The sequence below is a fragment of the Boleophthalmus pectinirostris genome, unplaced genomic scaffold, assembly GCF_026225935.1.
Source record: "Boleophthalmus pectinirostris isolate CB_2022bp ecotype Guang Dong unplaced genomic scaffold, ASM2622593v1 HiC_scaffold_2, whole genome shotgun sequence".
NCBI classification, from domain to species: domain Eukaryota; kingdom Metazoa; phylum Chordata; class Actinopteri; order Gobiiformes; family Gobiidae; genus Boleophthalmus; species Boleophthalmus pectinirostris.
Window position 1 is genome coordinate 30661335 of NW_026571152.1, and position 26898 is coordinate 30688232.

The 26898-nt window shown below is 37.3% G+C and overlaps 1 protein-coding gene across 1 annotated transcript in view; it reads right to left on the bottom strand.

The window, feature by feature from the left end:
- Positions 1–837: 837 nt before the first annotated feature.
- The window catches only part of pdhx (pyruvate dehydrogenase complex component X), a 38374-nt gene continuing 12313 nt past the window's right edge, over positions 838–26898 (bottom strand). The window contains exons 4-11 of the mRNA XM_020934919.2: positions 22202–22389; positions 18756–18854; positions 13066–13258; positions 12482–12629; positions 9513–9571; positions 8715–8873; positions 3990–4054; positions 838–2264 (exon numbers count right to left, since the gene is read on the bottom strand). Of these exons, the coding sequence (XP_020790578.1) occupies positions 2009–2264; positions 3990–4054; positions 8715–8873; positions 9513–9571; positions 12482–12629; positions 13066–13258; positions 18756–18854; positions 22202–22389 (1167 nt within the window). The 3' untranslated portion in view covers positions 838–2008. The remainder of the gene's footprint in view (positions 2265–3989; positions 4055–8714; positions 8874–9512; positions 9572–12481; positions 12630–13065; positions 13259–18755; positions 18855–22201; positions 22390–26898) is intronic.

Sequence of the window (26898 nt, forward strand, 5' to 3'; positions counted from 1 at the left end):
CAAAATATCCTATTAAGATTTTATGAAATGATTATGCAACACATTTAGACTAATTAAACTGTCAAGCTCGAAAATCTGCATTGTATGATTTTGATGGAATTAATGATGCATTGTGTAATATTTCTGGTGGAGGGTCGGCCGTCTGCATTTCTCCATGGAGATTAGGGGTGTGCAAAAATATTGATATATCGTTTCATGTGCTGATACAGTGTCGATATTGGGGGCTTGTCAAAGTGCTACAGTTTTGTTGATTCTTTAGACAAAAGAAACTCGTTCATGCAGCACATTTGAGATTTCCTCTGTTTTTATGATTAAAAAGGGTATGTTTCATATGATCTTTCACAAGAAGTGGTTTAAAAAAGACCTAGTATGACAGCCATGATTTAGCCATTATTTTTTATTGAATTGTATCAAATCGATTTGAAATATACCATATTGAATCAAAAGCTCATTGTATCGAGATATGTATCGCATCGTGGCCTGTGTATCGAGGTATGTATCATACAGGCATCTACTTAATGATACCCAGTCTTAATGGAGAGGTTATTACTTTGTGTAAATATGTCACAGTATGGCATTAAAACTTTCTATCATCATCATGAAGACCAAGCCAGGCCAAGTTACTGGTCAGATCTGTGGAGAGGCGACCCCGGCGCTCACACTCAGAATGGCTGTTTTTCTAGATATTTTTGAGCAATAAAATCACCTGTAACTGAATAAATGTAAGGTAGACCAGTTTAATGTCACAGTGTGAACCAATTGAAGCAGGTGACCAAACCAGTACCAAAAAGTTACATAGTGCACCTTAAAAAAAACAAAACAAAAACACATTAACAGTAAGGTTGGACAATGTTTTATTGGCATGTAAATGAAATCACTGGAACTGAAATATTTCTGGGATGTTACGTTGTTATTAAAGAACCAAATGTGATTGATTTAATGTCGTCTGCACTTAAATGTTCTGATCTCAGTAATAAATACACTGGACAAAGATAACATACAGTTTTGTAAGTGCATCAAAGGTGCACCGCGCAACATTTCTGGTGGAGGGTCTGCTACCTACTTATCTCCATGGAAACATTATTGCTTTGTCTAGAATGTTCCACAGTATAAATTAAACCTATCTATCAGGAGGGAGACAAACAGCAGTACACTACATTATATTCACAGTAGGAATGATTGTATTTTTGAGCAACAGACACACCCAGAATAAATAAATCCTAGATAGACGTGTTTAATGTCATACCATGGAACATCCCGGGCAGAGCAATAACATCACCATGGAGACAAGCAGGTAGCGGACCCTCTACCAGAAAAGTTGCGCAGTGTACCTTTAACAGTTTAAGGACTATATATACACACCAGAATGCTTTACAGCCTATCAGTAATATTTGGCACCTTGGCCTGAATGTTGTTTTTACACCAACTTGCTGCCTCCATGACAGAGGCTGATAACTGTACAGAAAGCAACGTAAGTACATCTTATAAATAACTACCCCAGGGCATTCACGGGAACTGGCTATTTATACGTTGAACTTTTGACACAACTTTCTATGTATTGTGATACCCAAAAAATGATAGTCACATGTTAAAAATGTTTTGAATCCTTTTATAAACTGGTTTCCGCTGACAAAAACTTAAAAAAAGCACCCTAAATAACATTTTTTGGTAGTTATTGAAGATTGTATAGGAAACTTGCCTTTCAAATGTCAACCAGAACAAAATCGCCTTTCCCTATAGTGTTTTTATTTCTGTTAATATAATCATTTAATGTAGCCAGGTCCCTAATGGAAACATAACTATCCATGGGTTTCAGAGTGATGGAGAAATTAGTGCTGTTGCCATAGCGATTAACAAACACAATATCTTTTGAATGGAGAAAAAGTCCCCAAAAAACATACTCCTATAACAGGAAGCTGAAACCCATGAATAGACATACTTTCTGAGTGAGCTTGTACTAGATAGGCCATGTTAGGAAGTTTTCAATTCCCTGTCAGGATTTTTCCGTTTACGCGAGTGCCATGCGTTGCGGTTGCTCCAGGTTGGCTCTGAACTTATCAAGAAAGCGCGAGGCCAATTCATCATCGACCAGCCGTCCGTCGCTGGACAGTGTAACGGTCATGAGCTGCCGTGTCTGGATGCTCTGCTGGTCCTCGCTCAGATGCAGTTCCTTCCTGGATGTGCCCACCGCGAGGATACAGGCCTGAGGGGGGTTTATCACCGCGCTGAAGCCGCTGATGCCGAACATGCCCAGGTTCGATATGCTGCAGGAGGGAGGAGGGAGAAAGAGAGAGTTTGTGTTGACACCTGGCAGCTGATGTCAATCAAGAGTCCCTGGAGGTGTGATGTTAACTGTAGGAACTCCTCTATCTTTTGTTGAAAACTGAACATCTTAACAGGACCATGAACGCTCGTATTGATAACAGGATTCTGAAAATGTGTTGTTTAAATCCATTTTGTAGTGTAATTGTACATATTTTCGTGCCTAATCATTTTGGTATGGGATGTTCGGTTCAGTGCAGGGCTGTGCATGAGTGAATTTGTCCAATTTGTGTGTGTTTACATTCTGTCACTACATGTGCAGCTAAATGGAAGGTTCAGCTCTTTAATATTCATGAGGGAACTCGTCCCTGATTGAGGTGGCAGTGCTTCCTGCAGTGCTTTATAGTTAGGGTGGCTACCTTCACAACTGCCCCCCGCATTGACTACGTGTCCCTTTGAACCACGTGAAACCTTGCAAACCCCCCCAGATTGAGTAACACTTCATGCTGGAACTGTTAGTGTTGCACTTTACTTTTTGAAGTTTTGTTTACTGTTTAGAAGGAATTAGTATTACCAAGCAGCACTTTCCATTAATTTTATTTTCCCATTTGTAAAATGTTAAAACAAATTGTTGGTTTAATAAACACACAAATAAACAACAAGCAAATGTTTTTGTATTTTGTTCCCATACTGTATCGAATATGAACCAAACTGTGACCTCAAAACTGAGGTGGTTTTTGTGTACCATTACACCGCTACCATTTTTTTTTTTTTTTTTGTATTCATCTCAAAACATTTTTGACCATGTTTGCTAATGTGTCCATTGTGTCACCATGCTAAAAGATAAAAATTCCAACATAGAGATACATGTAAAGCCACGTCATGTTGGGAGCAACATGACGTCAAAGCAAAAATGACCAGTAGTCTAATAATATTCATTAACTGGACAAAAGTATTAGACTGACATATCTATCTGAAGGTAGAGCCCACCCCCAATCTGACCAAAACTGAAGAAGCTGCTTGGCTGAGTGGCGAAATGTCTTCACTTTAAAACTTTTGTCCAGTTTTTCTTTTGTTATTTATCACAGCTTGACGTTTGATGGATTACACAGGCAATATTCTTTTATATCTGCCTAACTCTAAACCAATATCCTGGTAATAGTACCCATATATTTTTTGTGTAAATCCTCATAATGGACAGTTTTGGTTCTGTAGCACCCGTACCATGAACGACATAATGCTTTAACACCAGAGGAAGTGCTGGCTGGTGAATACTATAACGTTGTTTAGTGTACCCTGGAAACACTCCACAGACGACTTGAAGATAAGTGTATATGAGGTGAGCGAGTCTGACCCTGGAGCCCAAGTCTGCTGTTCACCTTAATGAGAATCCTAACCCGGGGGACTGACGAATGAATAGATCAGGAGTGCGTATATGTTCCCTTGAGCGCAAAGAGGCGCATTTCCATAAGAAATCATCGCCTCTGCCTGACACAGAAACCCCATTCAAGTCCAAATGATGCTATTAATTCTAATGAGTTGAAACGCCTGCCTTCCACTTTTCCAACTGATGGCACTGTAACTGATAGTCTGTGTCTCACTCGGGCTGGAATAAAATGCAGAATAAGGCAAAATGAAATCATAAAAGTGGATATTTATTCCAAGTGGCTATTTGTTTCTTGGTAATGGTTATGCAAAACGCAGCAGACAAAGATGGAAAGATTTACCTGAATGAACCTCCCTGGTATTCTTCAGGTAGGAGCTTGCCGTCTCTGGCCTTCTGAGCCAAGGTCTATAGAAAGAAATGAAATGAGAAATGAAACTTTAGCTTAACAGTTTACTAATTGTAAAAAGACAAGAACAAAAATAAAAACATGTCATCATCAACATAAAGAGTTATAAGTGTAGAAAATTTAGCTTTTAGTGATATATACACTCTGGTCACTCTTAGGGACGGGCATGATTAGTTGATTAATAAGAATTCCGTCGATCACGTTCATTTTAAAACGACAAACTGAATGTAGGTTACTGTGTGTAGCATAGCATAAGGAGATGGGGCTGTGACAGCGCAAACACTGGAGTTGCGGCCTCACAATCCCATGTTTCGGCTCTGGCACACCTCCTGTATCACTGAGGTCACTGTACCACTCAGTGAGTGTGTTTACATGCACATCAGTGTCTCAGGTATGAGCGGGTTTTTTGAGTACTCCGGTTTCGTCATGGTGCATGTATCACAATATAGTTACTGCAACAAGAGGTTGAGTGCGCATGCGTCCAAAAGTCAAACACTTGTCTTTTCACCACAACAGTATTCAAAATAAATAAATCAACATAAAGTGAGTGAAAAAGAGCTGAGCTAAGAGCAGCACTTTTAGTTTATGCAAATTAGCCATGTGGTTTTAAGTTTTGTTTCTGATAAATGTAAACAAATGTGTCAAAGCTGCATTAAACACATTATAATCTCAAACGGGAGATGTAGCTCTATAGTGGTTATGGTTTATATGTTGTAAAGTTGAGTTTATTTATGCAGATTAGTAATAGTAATAATAATGCTGATAATTTGAATATAAAAACATTAATAATTAATCGAAAATCGATTGTTAATTCTCCAGACGATCGACCCTAGACACTATATATTAAGATAGATTACTACTACATCATTTACATATTTCATACAGTTCGTGGTTAAGCATACATTTTGTAGGAAAAGTAATTTGAAAAGGCAATTGTCTATTGTTTGTTGAATAAGGAACAAAAGCAAAGTTATAAATCAGATGTGCCAGTTGGACTGAGAAGTAACAACAATAACAACAATCACCACAACAATTAACAACCCTGTGCGGTTTAAAAAAAATATTTATTAATGTGCCATATAGAAACTGCCTGTGGTGTTTATGTCTAGACTAGGGGTGTTCAGACTTTTTTGATCAAGGGCCGCATATCAAAACACAGATCAAGGTGATGTCCGATCAAGGGCCAAAACAGTGATTCATTTAAATATGTGCATTTACAATTGGTAATAAAGAGTCACCGGCCTTTTGAAAACATTTAGTTAAAAGTACTACTTATGAGCCAATTCACCCGCACTGATAAAACACTGATGAAGTTTATTAGACAGATGATTAATTCGATTTTTTTCACACAAATTTGATTAGGTAATCTATATAAAGGACAATGGTTTTTTGACTTTATAACTACCTATCAGAAACCAACTTGAAACCTCATCAAGCAGCATCCAGCTCAACACAAAGCAACGAGATAAATGGAAACCAGTGGAGTGTGCACTGTCAGAATGAGGGAAGGGAATAGCCAACACCCAGTTGCGAAGTAGAGCACTTTGAGACATGTTATCAGAGGCAGCTTTGGTGAATCCATAAACAAGAGCACGACAAGCTGCATCAGTCGTTCGGTAATGGCAGAGTCTGGTAGTGGAAAAATATGAGTAACCAGTAACCATGGAAGTCAGAAAACAAAACCCATATTTAGGCTTGGAATCTGCAAGAACTAAAATAATCTTATAGTCATGTTCTGCCAATCTAAATATGCTGAAAAAGGTTATCACAAAAATTTTACCATTGCAGAGAAGCCAAGAGTGAGTCAGAGTGAATGACAATGCGATGCTGTCAGATGGCGCTCAGCATTTGGGAAAGGAAAAACAGACTGATGCGCTATTATTATGAAATGGAGTCAAGTGACCTTTTAACTCATCCATATTGCATGTTCATTTTAACTCCAGGCCAATTAAAACTTGCATGAAGAATTAGATCATTGCAGGTATGCCAAAATGGAATAATAGATTTTCCCTAGTACACATACATGTATAATGTGTAATATTTTGGTCAAAAAAGGTAATACAAAAAACAATTAACTCCTTAAAGGTGCTATATTATGCAAAACTAAATTATGATCTTTAAGGCATGTTAGAATGCTGTTATCTCATTAAAACATACCTGGAGTTGTGTTTTGTTTCATCCACACATGTTTGAATAAAACCATGACACAATACATATCTCAATACAATGAGCTTTCTATTTGAGACAATTTGATACGATTCGATACGATATATTTCACATCAATTAGATATGGTTCGATAAAAAATAAAGGTTAAATCGTGGCTGTGATACTATTAGTCTTTGTTAAATCAATTCTTATGCAAAGGTCATATGAAACACACCCATTTTAATCATCAAAACAGTAAAAATGTGTCACATAAACAAGTTTCCTTCCTCTAAACAAGCAACAAAACTGTAGCACAGTTATGAAATAATTTTGTAAAATATACCAAAAAATATTCTTGGTGATATAGCTCCGTACAATATAGCAGCCCACGATCATGATACTATATCGTCACAGTAAATGATACGATCTATCTATATTTCAATATTTCGGCACACCACTAGTTTACATCTCCTCAGCTAAAAGTGCTCCGTTCCCCCTTGTGATGTCATGTAGTGGTATTTTTCAATTAAGCACCTACCTTTTACCTTTAGTTCAGTAGAGCTTGGAAATTCTCAGACTGAAATGATCAAAAATGATTCTAATGAAGGTGTATGGAGCAAAAAAAAAAAAAGCACAATGAAGCACTTCCTATCTAAGGTGAAACAGTGTTTTCATCTTGAGAGAAGAAGTCAGCCTAAATATGTAAGATTTGTGTGTTAAACGTGGAAATGAAGCAAAACACAATTCCAGGTATGTTTTTTGATGAGGAAACAACATTAGACAGTAGTGTAACATGGACTACCGTCTACTGTATAAAGAGTGTTTTTAATCTCATTGTGGTAATGGAAGAGGTATTTAGTATTTAGTCTATTCATTTGTCTCAAAATACAGTTTGATTTGAAATTCTAGCATCGTGACAACACCGACGCATATAAAAACAAGCGAAAACAGTCCAAATACATATTAATTTGTATTAAAAGCCAAAGCAAAGAAATGTGCCTTAAGAGCAGATTTAAATGACTCCAGAGAGCTCTGATATTCGGGGTAAACTGTTCCACTGTTATAGCACTATTAGCTTAATGATACTCAGCATATTAAAACAAATAACACAACAAATTACAATTCTATTCTCATTCACTCCGAGGCCAGAAATGAGACACGAGATGCTAATTATGCAATCTACTGTACCCTATAGACCGTGCGCTTTGGAATGTTCAGGCCATTACATTTGGAGTTCATGTGTGTGATAACCGCTTGTCCCCAGCTGCTGTGTGTGTGCAGGATAAAGAGACAACCATGGCTGCTTTCTGCTCCATATGTGGCCACTAACAGCTGAGACCAACAAAGCCAAAAACACAGGCCAGCATATCCAACCAGTTCTCTACAGGAGCCAGGACATGTCTAATGTGGTATGCTCTGCGGGTTTGCAAACAACAACAAACACATAGTATGTACCTTAAACCCAAATGCAAAAGGTCACATAGGGCACCATTACGGTTGTGTCTGTAATAGGTTTGTTGAATGAGCTAGTTTACAAGTTAACATTTTGATTTATTGTACAACTTGTTAAATAAATGAAATACATGTCAGTAGTGGGTGACATCATAAATTCACTTCGATATCAACCAACACCAGTGCAGTCTAGAATCAGCATTTCCAGTGTTATGTAGCTGTTATTTATCACTTGAAAAACTACAGAACAACTCTGTATAAATAATGAGACTTTCTGGGTCAACTACAACCAGTAAACAGTGTTATTACATCTATTTATATGTCCAGTCAGGATATCGGCTGAACCATTATCTGGAAGCGAAAATATGATCCAGAAAATTATTCATTATCTGCACCAACATGTGATATGTGTGTTATGAAAATTATGTATCTCTTGAAAATAATTAATGATCCATTTGCGAAGCCTGGTGAATTGATGAAATACAGAAAAAGGTTTATTCTTTGTTACAGCAGACAGGGCAGGGCCTAGGCCCGACAGTTTCTCCCCAGTCTCTTCCCTGAGTCTCCTTTCCAGAGTCCCCCCCAACATATCAAAGTAGCATGAGTTGATCAACTTTTACACCTGAAGACAGGTAAAACAACACCTGTATTATATCAATGCATCCCTATTAGCAACGCCTAGCATCATTTATCACAATTTAACAGTACAACTTCTGAAGAGGGCCAAATGACATCTGAGCTTTTACCATAATGATTCATAATTGTTCAGGTTTGCAAACAATAGCAAACATGTAATATGTAACTCAAGACATTGCACACAGCAAAAAAAGTATCTGTTTTACCAGTGAGATCTTTTTTTGCCTAACTAAACATGACTTACTAAAATAGCAATGCTTGTTATATTGTAATGTGGCAGTTTGAAAAATGAAATTCACACTTTTTTTTTTTTAGCATATAATGTAATAAATAGTAATTTTACTGAGACCTTATAACCACAGTTTGTTATGTGTAGTCATTACTGTCTGCAGAAAACCTGCCTGCTGTGAGCTGAGACTGTTTACCTTGGCATTATCTGAAATCTCCTGGACACCTTTACTAGCAGCATCTTTAATGATAGGAGTGATGAGGCCTCGCTCTGTCGCCACGGCGATAGAGATGTGCACTGTGTCGAGTGCGTGTGGTCCGTCCCCCGCCCACGTCACATTCACTTCAGGCATTTCCTAATGGAGAAAACAACATTAAGACAGCTTTAGTTCTGTTAAGTGCTCATTTCTCTTGATGTGTTTAAGAGTCTTTGATGAAACTAAACAAAACTCTGCCTGTCTTTATGTTTACTGAACTTGACAAAGTTTATATCACATAAGACATTAACACTTCTCTCGAACTGTAAAACTTAAAAGCACATTTATGCTGTGCATTCCTCATGTAATTCACTTGCCTCACTATAACGCACGCAAGAACATCTGATCTGACATTGTCCACTTAGTATGGGATTTCTACTGATAAGTCTATGGTATATAGCAGCTACTGTCATGTTTATTATACATTTTTATTTTTTGATCACAACGACCCATCTTAAGTGTTTTGAAGTAATGTAATGTAATGTTTTATTTGAATATACATTACAATGCTATTACTATTAATTAATGAATACTGTGTGCAGCGTCCACAAACATTTAGTACATCAATGTTTGGGGTACACAACAGGTCTCAACGGGACTTGACCAGGAACCATTGGTGCACAATAGAACAGATGTTATCCGATGAATAAGGTTTACTATTTTATATGAAACACAAACACATTTCACAGATTCACAAATAAAGGAGGATTGTGTGAAAATTAATTAAATTTGACTTACTTTGAGTGTAACAGCCGCTGCCTTGATAATGAAGTCATTAACAGACACTTTTATTTGTTCTGGAGAGACAAAAAGCATTAATGAGAACATCTGTTGGTCTAATTTATTTCACCACATTGCAGATTTTTTAAACAAGCAGACATGACATGAACAATCTACCAAACCACCCAATGGGCACTTGTCACTTGCCAGTGCTTGCTGTACTACACTGGTGGGACAGTGAGCCTGGGCCTGGCATGGCTGCCAACTCCAGGCCACAGAGCTGTACCAGACTGTTATGAGTGCCGTGAGCAGGATGATTAATGAGCTAACCGTGAAATCTCTGTGCCCCGGAACAAAGAGGCTCCACAAAAACAACCGCCACAATCCCCAAGAACACACACGCGCTAATAGGTCTGGAATGAGCCGACCCGTCCTCATGGCACAGACATTTAATGTTTGTTTAATAGATGTGCATGTTTGAGACCGGCTGACTAGGTGATAAGAGGCTGATAATGAACAACCGTCAAATAAGATTTAAAAGAGGGCACATTTTCAGAAGGAAAAACTTTAATAAAGGTCAACATTCTCTCCTATCTTAATTGATGGTATTATTGATGGTACTATCTTAATTAATGGTCTACTGTGGATCATTCAAAGCAGCAACATCTCCTTGCCAAAAGTAAAATGTTACATAGGGCACCATACGACTTGGTGGCTTGTCTTTGTTAGTATACAAGTTAACACTTTATTTGCAGAAATTCACTTAGCGATACCTAGAATTATTTAACAGTACAATTTCTGAGTAAAGTTGAGGGCCAAAAAACATTTGAGGTAAAACCATAATAACTGTCCTGTGTTTTAAAATAACCGTTGTGACATCAAGATACCCTTCCTGTTTCTGGTTTATCCCATCAAACCACACACGCAAACTATTGTGAGAAGTGTGGTTAGAAACAGTATCTAAGGAAGTAAAGAGGCAAAGTGTGTTTGTATAAGTAACACTATCGCACTCAAGATACACAAGAGCCCAGTCACGTTTTCAGTCAGATGTCCAAGTTGCACACGAGCTTTTCACAGAGGTTCTGCCTTCTCCATCCATCACACAACATGCCTGCTTCTTAAGGTTCGAGTCGGGTAATTCATTGCACACACTGGTAACTGTGATGAAATGATTACCCACAACAGTACACTGTGTTCAAACCACTACACGGTTAAACAAGGCAGTCAGGGCATAGCTCGAGAATATGGGCACCGAACAAGTCCTGTCATTCATAGTTTTACAGTTTTAGAAAATTATGAATGATGATAGTTCGTAGTTTGTTATTTTATTTGATTTGAAGAGGTTTCTGAAGACTTAAAATGCTATTCATCAGTGGTGGTACGGGTTTTGGAAGCTTGTTCATTGAGGCTGCAATCATGAAATCGACAAATTGTGAGTAAAAAAAAAACACATATTTTGATAATTATTGTTACGTGGACTATACAGACTACTACTATGACTATACATTACATACATTAATACATTTTTATAACAAAGACAGATACATTATTAAAATAAAAATAACAAACATTTTATTATTATATGATTTTCCATAATAATACTTTATTTGTATAATACGTAGAAGTCTTCAGCCACTATATCGCAACTTTTGTTTGGGTAATAAGGTATTTCGAAAGGCCTCGATGTACAAGAGAATTTATCGTTTGACTAAGTGGACAGCCCATAGGTCAGATATGCCAGTTGCTGCTATCAAATCTTTTCTCTGTACATTGTTGCATGTCTAATTTGCACTACTAAATTACAATGGAAACAAGTGCAATCAGAGATAGCAACCTGGTCCCCATGAGGCATCGGTGGGGGCAGTTCATCGCCACAGAAGCAGCTTATGAGGAGCCCAGCCCATATTACATGATCGTTGTATCCACAATGCAATGTGTTTGAATTTATTTATTTGAATTAATTTATTTGGAGGATAAGCCCCTTGAGATGTCTTGCCATCTCATTTTCGAGGGGGTCCTCATAAATACAACAAATGCAATGCAATGTGTCTAGCTGTACAGTGCCCATGAACATTTGTGTGATTTTGGTCACACATGACCAAAATCACACAATCGCTGTTTACTAGCGTGTAACAAAAATGTAATTTTTCATGACTTCCGTATATGTTACTTCTGTGACTATAGATTAGTGTGTTGTGTATCACCAGAAAAAGAAGAAATTATTTTCACTCCAATTAGAATTTTAACGGCATACACTTAAAGAGAAAGGAACTGCTATAATTAGTGATTATCTAGAAAACTATTAATATTTTACTATACAAATGCATAGAATTATAAATAGATACTAATTTTTCTGAGATTTTGAGACCACTCCCGTTGCTCTAGCTCGATCCTTCACGGAGTTATGACCAAAAACGCATATTTGACCTTGGTTACCTTGACCAGTTTCAACTTGTAACATCCGGTGCACCCCGGTTATGTGTGTGCCAACTTGTGTGATGATTGGGTGAATATTTTAGCTGCAGATGGTTCAGAAATTGCCGAAATTGCCTATCCTTTATAATGGCATGACCTTTCAATTGACCAGTGTGACCTCAAATGACCTCAGATCATCATCAAACTTTTTTTGCGGCATCAGGCACGGGGGCTTGACCCACGTACCAAATTTGGTGACAATCAGTCCATAAATTGCGGAATTATCGTGGGTGGACAGACACACACACACACAGACACACAGGGTGAATACAAAACCTGGTCAACCCTTCGGGGACCAGGTAATTACAATGTTTTAAACTCATGTGAACGTTCATAATTATGATAAATAAAGACTACAATAAGTAAGGTTATTCTCTACATATAATCACATGATGGCACCTTTGTATGCCATTGTGCGTGCTGTGGTCTGTGTGCCTTGGTGTGTGTGTGTGTGTGTGTGTGTGTGTGTGTGGTGCTGGTGAGGAAATTGTATTTGCATAGTTATTTTTTACCTTTGGCTAAATCTTTGCGCAGTTGCATGACAGCGGCCACGTCACAGTCCACGGTGGCGTACGCATGGGGGATGGTGGTCTTCGACTGCGTTAGCCTCTGAGCGATCACACGACGCACATTTGTGGCTGGGATTTCTGTGAAAGTGCCCTGAAGAAGAGAAGATTAAACTGTTACAAATATAGTATTGAAAAAAAAATATGTTTAAATCTGCAAATGATAAAATATAAAATAATTAAACAAGTTCAGCAGGCGATAATTATTAAATCTGTCACATATAGAGTTGACATTGGAGGGCCTTTGGTAATTTTATATTGCAAGTTTTCAGACTGTGGACTTGTTTTGTGCAGTAATGTGAGAGCCCCATGGCACATTTTTTTGGATCCTCGAGATCTTTTCTTAACAAAACCGGATTTAACCAAGATGAGAAATGTCTACTTTGTATCCTGTGTGCAGAGTATGGGAACATAATATTCTACAGTCTCTTAACAGCTTTCCAAACAAAGAGCTACAGATCTCGTGGAGTAATCTCACAGTGTTAAACAAAACTATCGTTGGTAAAGTGAGATAAGGTGTGGCAGTTCACCGGTGCTGCGGGCTTCCCTGGCACAGACAGAGGAGGGACGTTGGGTCGGCTGCCGGGGGGAGGAGGAGCCGCAGCTGGAGCTCGGGCGGGGGCGGGAGCGGGGGCTGCGGGACTTGGAACTGAGGGCGGAGGAGCAGCCACAGGTGGAATAAGTTTGGCACCAGGAGAAGCCTTCAAGAGATTTAGAGCATCTCTGAAAATAGAGAGAGAAAAAACACAAACAATATTAAACACAACAGAATTAAATGGGCTTGTTCAAAGTAAATGCCTACTTAACAGTGTGTTAAATTGCCTTTTGACTATAAATATTTTGTATATTGCTGGATGAGTTCAGTGATTACAACACTTTCTTTAAAACTATACTTGTGTGTTTTAGCACTTTCTTAATTTTGACTGCACTGAATACATTGCTACATCAAAACAATGCATTATGTTGATGATACGACATTATATTGTCAAAACTGCGACATTGCTACAGTTTTTCATTATTCACTTAGAGAGAAAAATAACAATATTAAAGACAACAGAATTAAACAAAAAAATCATGGGCTAGTTAAAGTAAATGCATAATAAACTGCATGTTAATTGACTGTTGACTATAAATATTTGGTATATTGCTGAATTAAAACAAATACAAAACAAATAAATGTGTTTTTTTAGCAATTTCGTAATTTTGCCTGCACTGACACAGACAAACTGCTTATTTCCCTCCATTTCTACATCCAAACAATGCATAATGTTGATAATATGACATTATATTGTCAAAACTGCGACATCTCTATAGTGTTTCATAACCAAATTAAAGACAACAGAATTAAACAAAAATTTCATGGGCTAGTTCAAAGTAAATGCACACTAAACTCCATGTTAATTGGCTGTTGACTATAAATATTTGGTATATTGCTGAATTACAACACTTTCTTTAAAAATATACTTACAACAAATAACAAACAAATGTATGTCTTAGTAATTTAGTAATTTTGGCTTCAATCAAATGGACAAATTACTTATTTCCCCCCAGTGCTACATGAAAACAATGCATAATGTTGATAATACAACATTATATTGTCAAAACTGCGACATTGCAACAGTTTTTCATAACAATATTAAAAAGACAACAGAATTAAATAAACAATCATGAGATAACTCAAAGTAAATGCACACTAAACTACATGCTGATTGGCTCTTGACTATAAATATTTGGTATACTGCTGAATTACAACACATTTTAAAAATATACTTATGACAAGTAACAAATACATGTGTTGTTGTTGTTGTTTTTTTTTAGCAATTTCTTAATTTTGGCTGCACAGAAATAGACAAATTGCTTATTTCCCCACATTGCTACATCAAAAAAATACATAATGTTGATCATATGATGTTATATTGTAAAGATTACAACATCTCTCTATTTATTATTGCATTACAAACATGATTTAAGATTTGGAGGTAACTTTGGTTCATCCATCCACTGAAACCATGTCAGCTCTCTCGCTCCTGGGAACACGCAAACCCTCCGGGGCTGGTGTCAGGTGTCAATGAGGGCGCGTAACAACTTAGTTCACACTTTCACCTTATTATTCTCAAACAGGTATTGACCGCCTGGGGTGACATATTGACTTTCCTCTTACCAACATAATAAAAGTGACAGGCAAGACATTAAAAGCTTTAGGAGATTTTTTTGGCAGGCTTATGATAAAATATAAAAGTGTACTCATTTGTTTGAACGTTGCATGATATGGGGTGCCAGGGGAAGGTATCAGATGCGGTTGTGTGAAAGTTGCTAGTTTCAGTTGACTGCACTCAATTCAGCTGTCGTGTCCTGACCAGCTGCCCCTGTCCCTGCTCCTGCCTCTGCTCCTGCTCCTGCTCCTGCCCCTGCTGTGTGAAACAGTCCAGGTGCTGTACATTTCCTCTCATTATTGTACTAGTATGTATTTGTGGTCGAACAACTGGCCCACTTGGAAATCCCCGTTAGTAAACCTGACACTTCCTCAACAACTGTCACTAAATACATTGTGGTCTACGGCATTCTGCATGTGGGGCTTCACTTTAAATGTACAATATATGTGAAAGTTTTAATAATCAGTAAAGAAAAACGAAATAAACATGTTGCCACGGAGTATATTTGTCAAATAACTCGCTAAATTAGTTGAGTGTTGGCCCTTTGTTACTCTGTGGTTACTAGGAAACAGTTATGGAAACCAGACTGCTGTAACATCTGCAGCCCATGTCCAGCCAATTATTAGTCAAAAAACAGTACGACTAGAAGACACTAGACAATCAGTTAATATAATATAATGTTTTAGTGAAATTTGTAGTTAAACCCCTCATATGAACTTTAAAACATCTGTATTTTGCAAAGTCGTCGGCATCAGGGCTTAATCCTTGTTAAATACTGAAATGATCATATCCTAGTTTTATTGCGGCTTTAGTTTATCCTGGCGTGAACACTATTTTATGATATGCTTCATCTATCTGTGACGGTGTGTTTTTCTAAACCTGTGTCAGTTCTGATTCAGTATTTTGCTTTTTTCACGATTATACCAAGACAGGTCCACTCTGAATTTGATTGCCTTTTTTAAAATATGAAAATCTTGTCATTTGCTTTTGCTTTTTGCTTTTCTCATTGCCCATTAAAGCGTAGTGAAGGCCAAGCCAAAGGAAGTGACAAGAATCCTAACGAGCAGAAACTGCAGTCATCACATGCACATGGGTGTGTGCTAAACCAGCCACACTTTACAAAGGCAGCCATTAATAAAGTGGCTTGTGCTGCCACCTAGGACCCACTGTGGCACTTCAAGATGAATAAACATGAGCTTTGCCATTAGAGAAATAGATTAACACGCCTTGCTTTACATCTTGTTCAGTGAGGCTGCAGTTAATGAGGATGCCCAATGGTGAAGAGTTTTGAAAAGAAAAGATAAAATAATTTAATACACGGACTGAAATGATAATATAATCTGAAACTATGCTTTAATAGATTATAACTTTAATTTAGGTAAATGTCAGCTCTCCTGGTTACAGTAGCAGTGGCATCATAGTACAATTAGTAGAGGTTTTCAAAATTTTGAATACTTTTTGTCCCATTGCATTTTTGCTGTTGACAATGAAGCTGTTTCGAGCGCTTCCTGTGGGTTACGTAACACGCCATGATCTCATCCATAGGTTGCGTGACCCATGTTATTCATGCCCAATAAAGACAGGCCCCACTGAAAAGAGCAGAGGGAGGGGTCCGTCCCCTGCTCCACTGTAGCCCACAACAAAAGGAAGGAAACCAAGTCTAATCTGGTCTTTTCTCAAGTAGCTCAACCTATGTGAAACCATTAGGAGCTTTAGTTTACAATGCAGAGTAATATTATCTAGACAGGCTATCAAAAAAATAAACTTAGAAGACTGTTTGAGCGTACATACATGTTTGAAAACATATTGAGAACAGCAGTGTATAGCACTTTGAAAAATATGTTATTCACTAATGGGTAGGGATGCAACAATAACTGAAATATTGTGATATTGTATCATCAAAGAATATTGTGTATCGAATTATAAGTCTCTTTGCTTAAATTAAGAGTTATGGTGCAGCAATAGCTAAAAAAAGACAGAGGGAACTACACAGATCATGATCCTTTGCTCCATTTCAGTGTAGACTACAAAACGAAATAACAGTTCTAAGCACTTTGAAATCTTAGCTTTTTGGATTAAGTCTTGTCAAGGCATTTTAAGAGGAAAAAATAGCGTATTGACAGTTTTAGCTGTTTAGCCTCCACAAAATATCACAATAAATATCGTACTGTGAGATGTATATTGTAAAAATATCGCAAAGATTTGGATATTGTTACATCCCTAATCGTGAGCCTCCCCATCATATCGTGAGCTTTCCCACGATATCGCAATAAATATCTAAGTATTACACAATACCTAAGCATTGTGAGTTTCATACATCATGACATTACACCCCTACTAATGAATGAGAATAACCTAAAATTAACAAAAATATACTGAGTTGTGCAGAAAAGTCCAAGAGTCCAATTTCCCCATAACACTTTAATCCTAGACCATCCATGCCCTTTGAGCAAGAATTCCACTTAAATTTAATTGAAGTCATTGTCCACCACAGACAAGAGATGTTAAATTGCATTACCTTCTCTTTTGTTTCAGAGCTCATGCAGTAATTGTGGTACGAGTGGTTACAGAATATAACACTTAAAAAAAAAAAAAGATTAAATTAAAGATTTAAGTAAAAAGGGGCACTTCATAAGCCACATTGAGTATCTCTCCCTTCTCCCTGCGGTACAAGGTCTGTTACTATGGACACCAGTGGGTCCTGGAGACTGGGTTGCCATGGAGACTGAAGTTGCCTAATGAGATTCCCCAGCAGGGTGTGAGCTGGGTAACGAGAGCATTCAATCAGCTCTCTCCTGACAGCAGGTAGCTCTGTGAGTGTGTGCGCAGCTAACAGCTTCTTTAGTGTGAACTCATGATATAACAAGATTAAAGTGTCTAACCGCTAACTCACTCTTTCACTTACCCAAACCCTTCTGCCATTTCTGTGCCTGTATGTGCCTATCATCACAGACACACCGCCGCGGCAGCTCCGTGTGTGCGTGTGTGTGTATGTGTATGTGCTCACATGCTAACAGGTGCCTCCTGTAGATAGGCTAATGTACTGTTTGTGTAAACAAATTATAGAGGACTGCAGAGGACGATTCATTATAATCAAGAGCCCGTCCCACACAGCATTTTATGTATAATGTGTTCATTTTGATTTTCTGGCACATAAATCATTAATTAAATTGAGTTGTGGGTGTTAATTCTGTTCCTCATAATCTGGAGCAAAGCCACTTCTCTAATTGACAGTGGCTTTTAAATAATGAATCACAATACATCACTAATACATGGTAATAAGTATTTCTCTACAGGTTAACTTTTGACATTTCATAAATAATTGATTGAGATTTCAATTATTCATTTATAAATATAATTATAATCATATAATAGTGTAATTCAGAAATACACACACAAAACAAAAAAACCCAAAACTCGATCATTAATTAACATAGCAACCTCTCTGTAGAAGCAATTTTTTTTCTTTTTTTTTTAAAGTAACTAAAGTTTGAAGGGTTGACATACTGTATATCTGTTTTTTACATTGCTGTAGTTTTCTTGCACTTTTGTCTCTTTAATATTCTGTATTTGTGTAAAGCACATGGTTGTTTTTAAAGCATCTATATATAAATCTACACTGATCCCTGAAACAAACACATCTAATGGAGCAGAGCAAAGCGCTGAGTGACATTTTCAGATTTTATAAACACGCACTGTAATAGCTCTAACGTCTGTACATTACTACCTGATGCAACATAAACAGAGATGATTTGCTTTGATTTGGAGCTCATGTCACACTGTGTTCTTTAGGGTAGGATCATAACAGCCTGGAGGTAGCCACACAGCATGATACAAGAAAAGACATCACTGACATCACCACCACAAGGGCTTTAAACCACCAGGGGTTAACTACACTCAGTGCAGGTCCGCTGTGGTAGGCAAGCAAGCTGTGTGAAGTACTATGTCAATCCTATGTCTCATGTTGTTTTTATCAATGATATTCCCATGATTCATTGACATTCTGTATGGAGACAAACATAAACACGTGTGTGTGCGTGAGAGTGAGTGTGAGTGTAGAGCCTTACTCCTTGGTAATGAGTCCTCTTGGTCCAGTGGCTGTGGCCAGTTTTGGGTCGAGCCCATGGGAGTCCAGGATGTGTCTTGCTGCCGGACTGAGACGCAAGCTACAGAAACCAACACAATACATTTGAAATTATGACAGTGTAGTAGGGATGTATCAATAACTGAAATACTGTGATACTGTATCGTCAAAAGTCTCACAATAGTATCGTGGGCTGTCACAATATATCAAATTACAAAATCCTTTGTTAAATGCATAGTTTTACAGTAGCAAAATCTTATAAACATATGGAACTACATCTCCCATGATTCATTTCAGTACAGACAATATGAAGAGATATGTTTTTTACTTAAATTCTTGGGATGATGATGGAAATAATTCACACCAACATCTTGTCAAGGTATTTTAAAATCAGAAAAGTGTTATATGAGCCCCTTCAAAATATTGCAATAAATATTGTAGCATGAGATGCATATCGTGATAATATCATACAGAAAGATTTGGATATTGTTACCTTCTTACAGTCTAGTAATTGTGAATGCATCCCAAACGGGCAAAACATTATCAGAAATATCAGATATACTACTAAGGTCCTATATTACGCAAATTTGATTCTTGTGAGATTTAAGCCATGTTATAATGTTACCTCGTCAAAAACATACCTAACATAAGAGTTGTGTTTTTTTTTCATTCACACATGTTTGAGTAACCCTTTATTATTTGTCTGTCTCCATCTCTAAAGTACAAAATACTCTGTTCCACCTTGTGATGTCATGTAGTGGCAGTTTTCAAGTTAAGTTTTGTCTTGCGTTCAGTAGAGATTCCAGGGCTGAAATTATCCAAATGAATCTAGTGAAGGTGATTGTAGTGAGTTTAAAAACACAGTGGAGCACTTCCTGTATTGCCACATGACATCACAAGGTGGAACAGAGTGTTTTCCTTTTGAGAGCCTAAATATACAGGGTTTGTGTGTTTAACATGTGAATGAAACGAAACACAACTCCAGGTTTGTGATGAGGAAACAACTTTAAAACAGACCAGAAAATAGTGTAATATGGATTCTCTAATGTCCAGACAGAAAAACAGTATCTTTCTTCTGCTGAACTGATCTTACACCAAAAATGACAAAAAAAAAGAGACTTTGTATGTTTTTGTTTGTTGAGATTGACATATAACGATGCACATTCTGTGGCTGTCACCTTTAATTGTTTCTGACGTGATGCATGTCGTGTTTACCACAGGGCACGCGATCAATGTAAATGTCAGAGCGTGTATTGACGTGCTGCTCAGGCTCATTCCCTGTGTGTGTGAAATCTTCCATAACTCAGGCCTGATGCTCTACCTCAAGTGTCAGGAGGATGAAGCCACGGCAGAAACCTCAAGAAGTCTGGACTCAGCACTAAATATTTACATAACAAACAGGTCATACATGTTGTTACGGAATCCTCTTCACCTTTGCATTTATTGTGTCAATAAAGGTGTATATCTGACATGGCAAAATGTGATGCTGTTGCGTTCCAAATAGAAGTGAGCACGGGGGAAGCTAAGGCTGCTCGATTATGGAAAAAAAAACATTATCACGATTATTTTAGTCAATATTGAAATCACGATTATTCAAACGATTATTTTTTTGTTACACAATGCATTTATTCAGTATTTGTCTCTCAAAAAAAACAGTGTTAGTGATAATTTATGCAAAACTTTCAAATTGAAAATAAATATAGCCTACAAATATGTACCACCTTAGAGCAGTTTTGCGATGTATAAAACATAAAATTAATAAAATACACTTTGAACATGTAATAAGGTATAGACAAATATAAATGTATCCTAAATAAATAAATATATCCAGCTGTTCTATATACATAAAAAAAAAAAATAAAATAAAAAATAAATAAATATACTGTATTTTTCAGACTATAAGTTGCACTTTTTTTCATGGGTTGGGTGGTCCTGCGACTTTTACTCAGGTGCGACTTATAAATTAAAATTTTCAGACTGACAGCCACGAGAGGGCGCTCCAAGCTCATGTGTCAGTAGCTAGTACTCCTATTACGCCTGTACCACTGTCACTTCACACTCCATTGTGCATGCCTCCTGTAGAAATAGCCGCTGTCTCGCTGCAAATAGTGAAATATTCAGTTGAAAATGGTAATCGAGCAGAAAGAAAGTTTGGAGTGAGCGAGAAACTTGTGACTGACTGGCGGAAAGGGGGGATGGAGAATGCAGCTTCATGGCAACCAGGAGGGTGCGCCATGCAAATTTCCTGGAAGTCACTGGGTGGATCGACAAAGCCTGGACTTCAATGACAATCGAAACCATCCTGTCGGGATTCGGACAGGCTGGAATAATTCGACCTGGAATTGATGCCGAGTCTGACGACCGCTCTGTTTACCTCATGGACCTATGGTTTATCTCCGGAGGTCGTGCAGAAGTGACACTGAGACCTGAGATCGTGAGTTTGGTAAACTTATGTTATGTTATGTTTATGCTATAATTATCTGAATAACTGTTAATATGTTAAATTAACCTGTTGTTCTCTATTCTGTTGTTGTTACTGTAACTTGCCTTTCAAGATGAAATGTTGGTTCCTGGTCTCTGATTTTACAAAATACATTTCCCCAAAAAGTGCATCTTATTTTTTGGCTGGCTGCATTTTTTGGCTGGTGCGACTTATACTCTGGAGCGACTTATAGTCTGGAAAATACAGCACTTATTTATATAAAAAATATGCCAAAATAAACTTTGCTAAGCTTTAAATTGTTTCAACTCGATTATATGAGTTTGGAAATAGTTTGACACACAAATCAAAATTGCGATCAAAATTCAATTATTTGCACAGCATTAGGGGAAGTTTCTGGCTCCAATGACTTTATGTTGAAAAATTGTCACACATCTCTCTCTAACTGTTGCTTTGCTTTTAAAATGATCATATTAACTCGCTCTACATGATCCTGATGTTTTTATTTTGCTATTTTGTACATGAATAAATTCCTATTCCTAATATGAAACTCAGCTCCAAATTCGCTCCCTTAGTCCACTTCTTTGTACAGTACATGGTTGTAGTACGAAGCCGACAAAAATCTATCTGTAAAATTTTGAATATCATGCTTATATTATAATTAGCTAACAGCATAATTTATTTTCCTACATACTGTCAATCATATTTAATTGTCAAAGTTCTTTAGCATGTAGCCTGTGTATTCATTTTGACATGTTTTATGGTACATTATTTTTGCTATCTGGCAGCCATTAGTCTTTGGGTCAATGGTGCATTTCATGGTCCAATTTTTTTCACTGAACAGACTGCAGTTGTACATCCATCTGCCAACCTGCTGTCAATACTTAAAGATTTTAAAAAGTACATTCCACTAAATATTAGATGAAAGAAAAACAATACAATTATTATGATGAACACACATTAGCACAGTAGATGTAGTTGTAACTTACGGTCCAGACGTGTGTTTTGGAGTGGGGGGTTGTGTTGGTGCGGTTGCCGTGGTTTCTGGGGCAGGGGCAGCTTCAGATGGCGCAGCAGCTTCAGGAGGGGGCATCTCCACCTGCTTCCAGTCCTGACCCTCCTCCACCATGAGGGCGATGAGAGTGCCCAGTCTCACGCCCCGACTGCCCTCCTCCATCTGAGAGAAACAAGGCACCAACATGATTTAGGATGTAACTTAAAACACTTAAAAGGTACTATAATATGCTATAGTACGCTTCTGATCTCCAATATAATGTTGTTTCCTCATCAAAAACATACCAGGAGTTCTGTTTTGCTTCGTTCACACACACACGTTTAACACACAAACCCTGCATATTTAGGGTGACTTCTTCTCTCAAACAGATAAACGCTTTGTTCCACCTAGTAATGTCAAGTGGTACTACAGAAATCGCTCCACTGTGTTTTTAAACTCCACCTTCACTAGAATTATGTAGATAGTCTCTACCAAAAGGTAAAAGGTGGCATTTTTATTTTTTCTATTTTGTCTGTAAATCAATTCCTATTCCTAATACTACTGTAGGGGTGTACATGTATTTGTGCCAAACCGGGAAGTTCGGTTCGGTGCAGGGCTGTGTATGAGTGAGTTTGCACAATTTGTGTATGTATATGTTCTTTAATATTCACAAGGAACCCGTCCATGATTGGGATGGCAGTGTTTCCAGTAGTGCTTTATAGTTAGACCAGCCGCCTTGACAACAATTGTCCCTTGTCTTGACTACATCCCTCCGAACCACTTGAATCCTTGCAGACTTACGGTCATCATGCCCTGGTCTTCACTTTCGCCTTTCATCGGCATGTAATGACAAGTTGTTTTTTTTTCGGCCAAAAATATGAAGATTGAGTACAAGTTAATGCTGGAACTGTTAGTGTTGCATTTTACTTTTTGAAAAGTTTTGTTTACTGTTTACAAGGAATACATAAAAAAATAAAATAAATAATAAAAAAAAATCATACATTTGTTGCTTATTTGAGAATATTTTATTTAACTTATTAGTAATATCAAACAGCACTTTGCATTTATTTTATTTTCCCGTTTGTATAATGTTAAAACAAATTGTTGGTTTAATAAACACACAAAAAATCAAAAAAATAAGCAAATGGTGTTGCATTTTGTTCCCTGTACAAAAAATGAACCGAACCGTGACCTCAAAACTGAGGTACGTACCAAACCGTGACTTTTGTGTAAAGTTACACCTGTACCTAATACGAAACTCTGCTCCAAATTTGCCTCTATAACTGCTTCATTTAATTTTTTTTCAATTGACTGGAGCTGTACACTATGGATGACAACACGTTTCCTTGGTTCACTTCTTTATACTGTCTATGCTTCAACAACACAAAGACATGAGTAGGGACAAAACTGCTATTTGCTACAGGTACTTTCTTTATAGCCTCTCTTGCCATTACATTTTATGACGCTGTTCAACCTGTAGTACCACAATGCTCTTACAGTCCACATTTTTCAAACACTAAAAAGGCTCTATTAATCTTACGGGACCCTAAACCCATTCAATTTCCATCACTTCATTACAAACCCTATTGCTCTGGTCCCTGACAAACCAGGCAGAAGCACAACTGTGAAGGTAGAGGGCTCCTGGAGTACGCTGGATGTATTTTCATGCTGTTGATAGCTGTCAGCCATTGATTCACTATCTTGTTACTTTGGAAAGCCAAATCCACTGCCAGTGCTCCCTTCTCCCAGAGCAAGGTGTTGTTCCTCACTCTGTATTGATCAGAGTAAATGAAAGGCCAGTCTCCGTGCACTGGGACGGTTTGCTTAATTTCATCTCTTGTGAAAAAGGGATCGACACAGAACTACTTCTCAAAAAGGTCTTGGCTAGACGAGAAATTTGAAAATGAGAAACAAATCACAAGAGAAGATAGAAGGTGGAGCAACAGCAAAAATCAATGCATTTATAACCGCTGGCATTTAGTTCCACAATATATTTAAACAAGTGTGTACTTTTGGTCCAGGCCGTAATTAAATATTAAATTGGCAATTATAAGTTTTAGTGTTGTTAAAGGTGAAAAATGTATTTCAAATCCCAATTGTATCTGGCATTTTCAACAAATCACATCACTGAATTGTTCTACTATATTACCACAATGTCTGGAAAATAAATTATTACAGAGATTAACATACAAAAAAACAGATCATGGTAATTATATTCACACAAGACCTAAGCCCCATGAAACAGTAAACTAAGCACCACCCCCTCAATAAAAAATAAGCACAGATATGAACTGGATTGGAAACAAGAGTGAGATTAGAACACCTGTGCTCACCAGTGGAAAGACCCAGATTTACTGAGTTATTATTAGAGCCACTTGAAATAACAGAACTATGAGCAAGTAACATACAGTAGGTTTGTCAAAATTATCAAAAATCTGATACTAATCAATACTAGAACTAGTATTAATACTAAAAAAGTCACATTCTATCAGAATTTAAACACTTGGATGTGATACAGACTTAACATGAATGTTCCAGACCTTATTACAGTAAAAGGTGTGAGGCTCAGTCACATCTACATCAAATGCAACATAAGTTTGAGCTCTCCTGCTTTAGAATGAACTTTAACTTATTTTCTTCCATGGGGCCACATGAGAAACAGAAAATATTGTGGAGGGCCGGGCCAAAATGCTTAACTCAATTCTGCATAATATTAATGGTATTTTTTAATTAAAAAATGCAGCAAATAGCATTTGACAAGCTGGTAAGACTGGTAAGAGTTTATGTTATGACTAAGCAGTGATATAAAAGAATGAGAACTTTGCACATTAATTGAGATGCGTGAATTGGAGGAGAGGGAGCAGCCCAAGACTATAATGAAAAATCCCACACATTGTCTTACTTGCAAATAGTGAGATTTACTTGGATAAACCGTACAATGTTTCAGCACTAGGTCGTTTACCGGATGAAGGCCTAGTGTTGAAACATTGCATGGTTTGTCCTAATACATCTCACAATTAGCAAGTAAGAAGGTGTGCGGGATTTTTCTCCATGACTAAGCAATGAAAAGGAGAGATTGCCCTTCAAAAAAAAATTAAAACACCTCTAAAATAAAAGCAATGTAGCTTTAGTCCCTAAGATTAGATCGTAAGATTATAAAATATGTTTATTTTGTAATTTCAAATTAGATTAAATGGGCCACTCAGTATGTGGCCTGGGAGCTTTACAATGCCCAGGTCTGACATAGACTATACGCCCATGGACCACTATAGACCCTACCTGGACGACTGAGGGATTACACACATATAACACCGGATGGTAAGAAGAATGATGTAATGTTGAAAGTCTGTTGCCTAGATAGTGTTTTTTTTTTTTTTCCTCCTCATTGCGTTCAAAGTCAGTACTGAATATCAAGTCCATTCCTTTGTAATGAAGCAGTATTGAGTGTCAAATTTTAGTCATGACAGCATTAACCTATAGCTGCACGCTTACAGCTATAATTCTAGTGCCTCTCGTTCATTCCCTGCTTGTCTGCGAAGAGGTGATGAATGAGAGTTGAAATAATACTTAATTAGAATTACAGCAGCATTATGAGAAAAGCAACTCTGATGTAATGTGATGTACTGTTAAGCAATACAGCTAATGTAAAAGGAGCAATGCAAAGTCTCATTAATAAACTCTCCTGGAAATATAGACCTGCTGCTTTGGCATTTAAAGGACTAGACCTTTACGAAAATAAGAGTTTACTTTTTATCTTTATGGTGATAAATATTAATATGGCATATAGAGAAGCGTATTTATCAGTGTTATTTAAGACCCCTCAGCTTCAAAAATGGTAATCACGCGCAAATTACTAGACTCATTCCATATGCCATATTTTACTAGAGATATGCAAATAACTTGTTTATTTACACTTGTAGAGATGTTCTAAAGTTGGGCATGACTAGAATGCACAGTAGATGAATACCTTTGAGAGATGAGCTCAACACTGCCATCAAATGGTCATGGGACAAAATCGAAGAACTGGACTGCATTAATCCTAAATGTGTGCTCAAGTAAAAATAAAAGGTTAACACCACGGGCTGCAGTAACATAATAATAACAATAATTTTATTTAGTAGTCAAACAGTCATTTCTATTCTACAGGGACTTTCTAAATAGAGAAGATCTACAAATAAAATGCATCTAAACTTGTTACAATTTCTTTTTGGACATTTAATTTAAAAGACTTCAAAGATGCCTCCTCAAAAACACAGCTGGAGTTGTGTTTTTTTTTTTTCATTCTCACACATTTGAGTAATTCTGCATTATAATCTGTCTGCATCTCCAAAGCTCAAAATGCTCTGTTCCACCTTGTGATGTCATGTACTGATAGTTTTCATGCAATCTTTAACCTTTAGTTCAGCAGAGATTGTCAATTCCAGGGCTCAGATCAAAATGACCAAATGATTCAGGGGAAGGTGTATGGAGTTTAAAAAACACAGTGGAGCACTTTCTGTTTTACCACTTTCTGTTTTACCACATGGCAGAAGTGCCATGTGTGTTATCTGTTTGCAGTGGTGTAGTGGTGATTTTTTAAGTGGGGGGTACGTGATTCATGACATCATGAATCCCTCCCACCTACCCCATATAGATGTTGGTTTATTAACAAAAATCTTACTTTCAGTACAAACATAAAAGGCGCAAATAAGA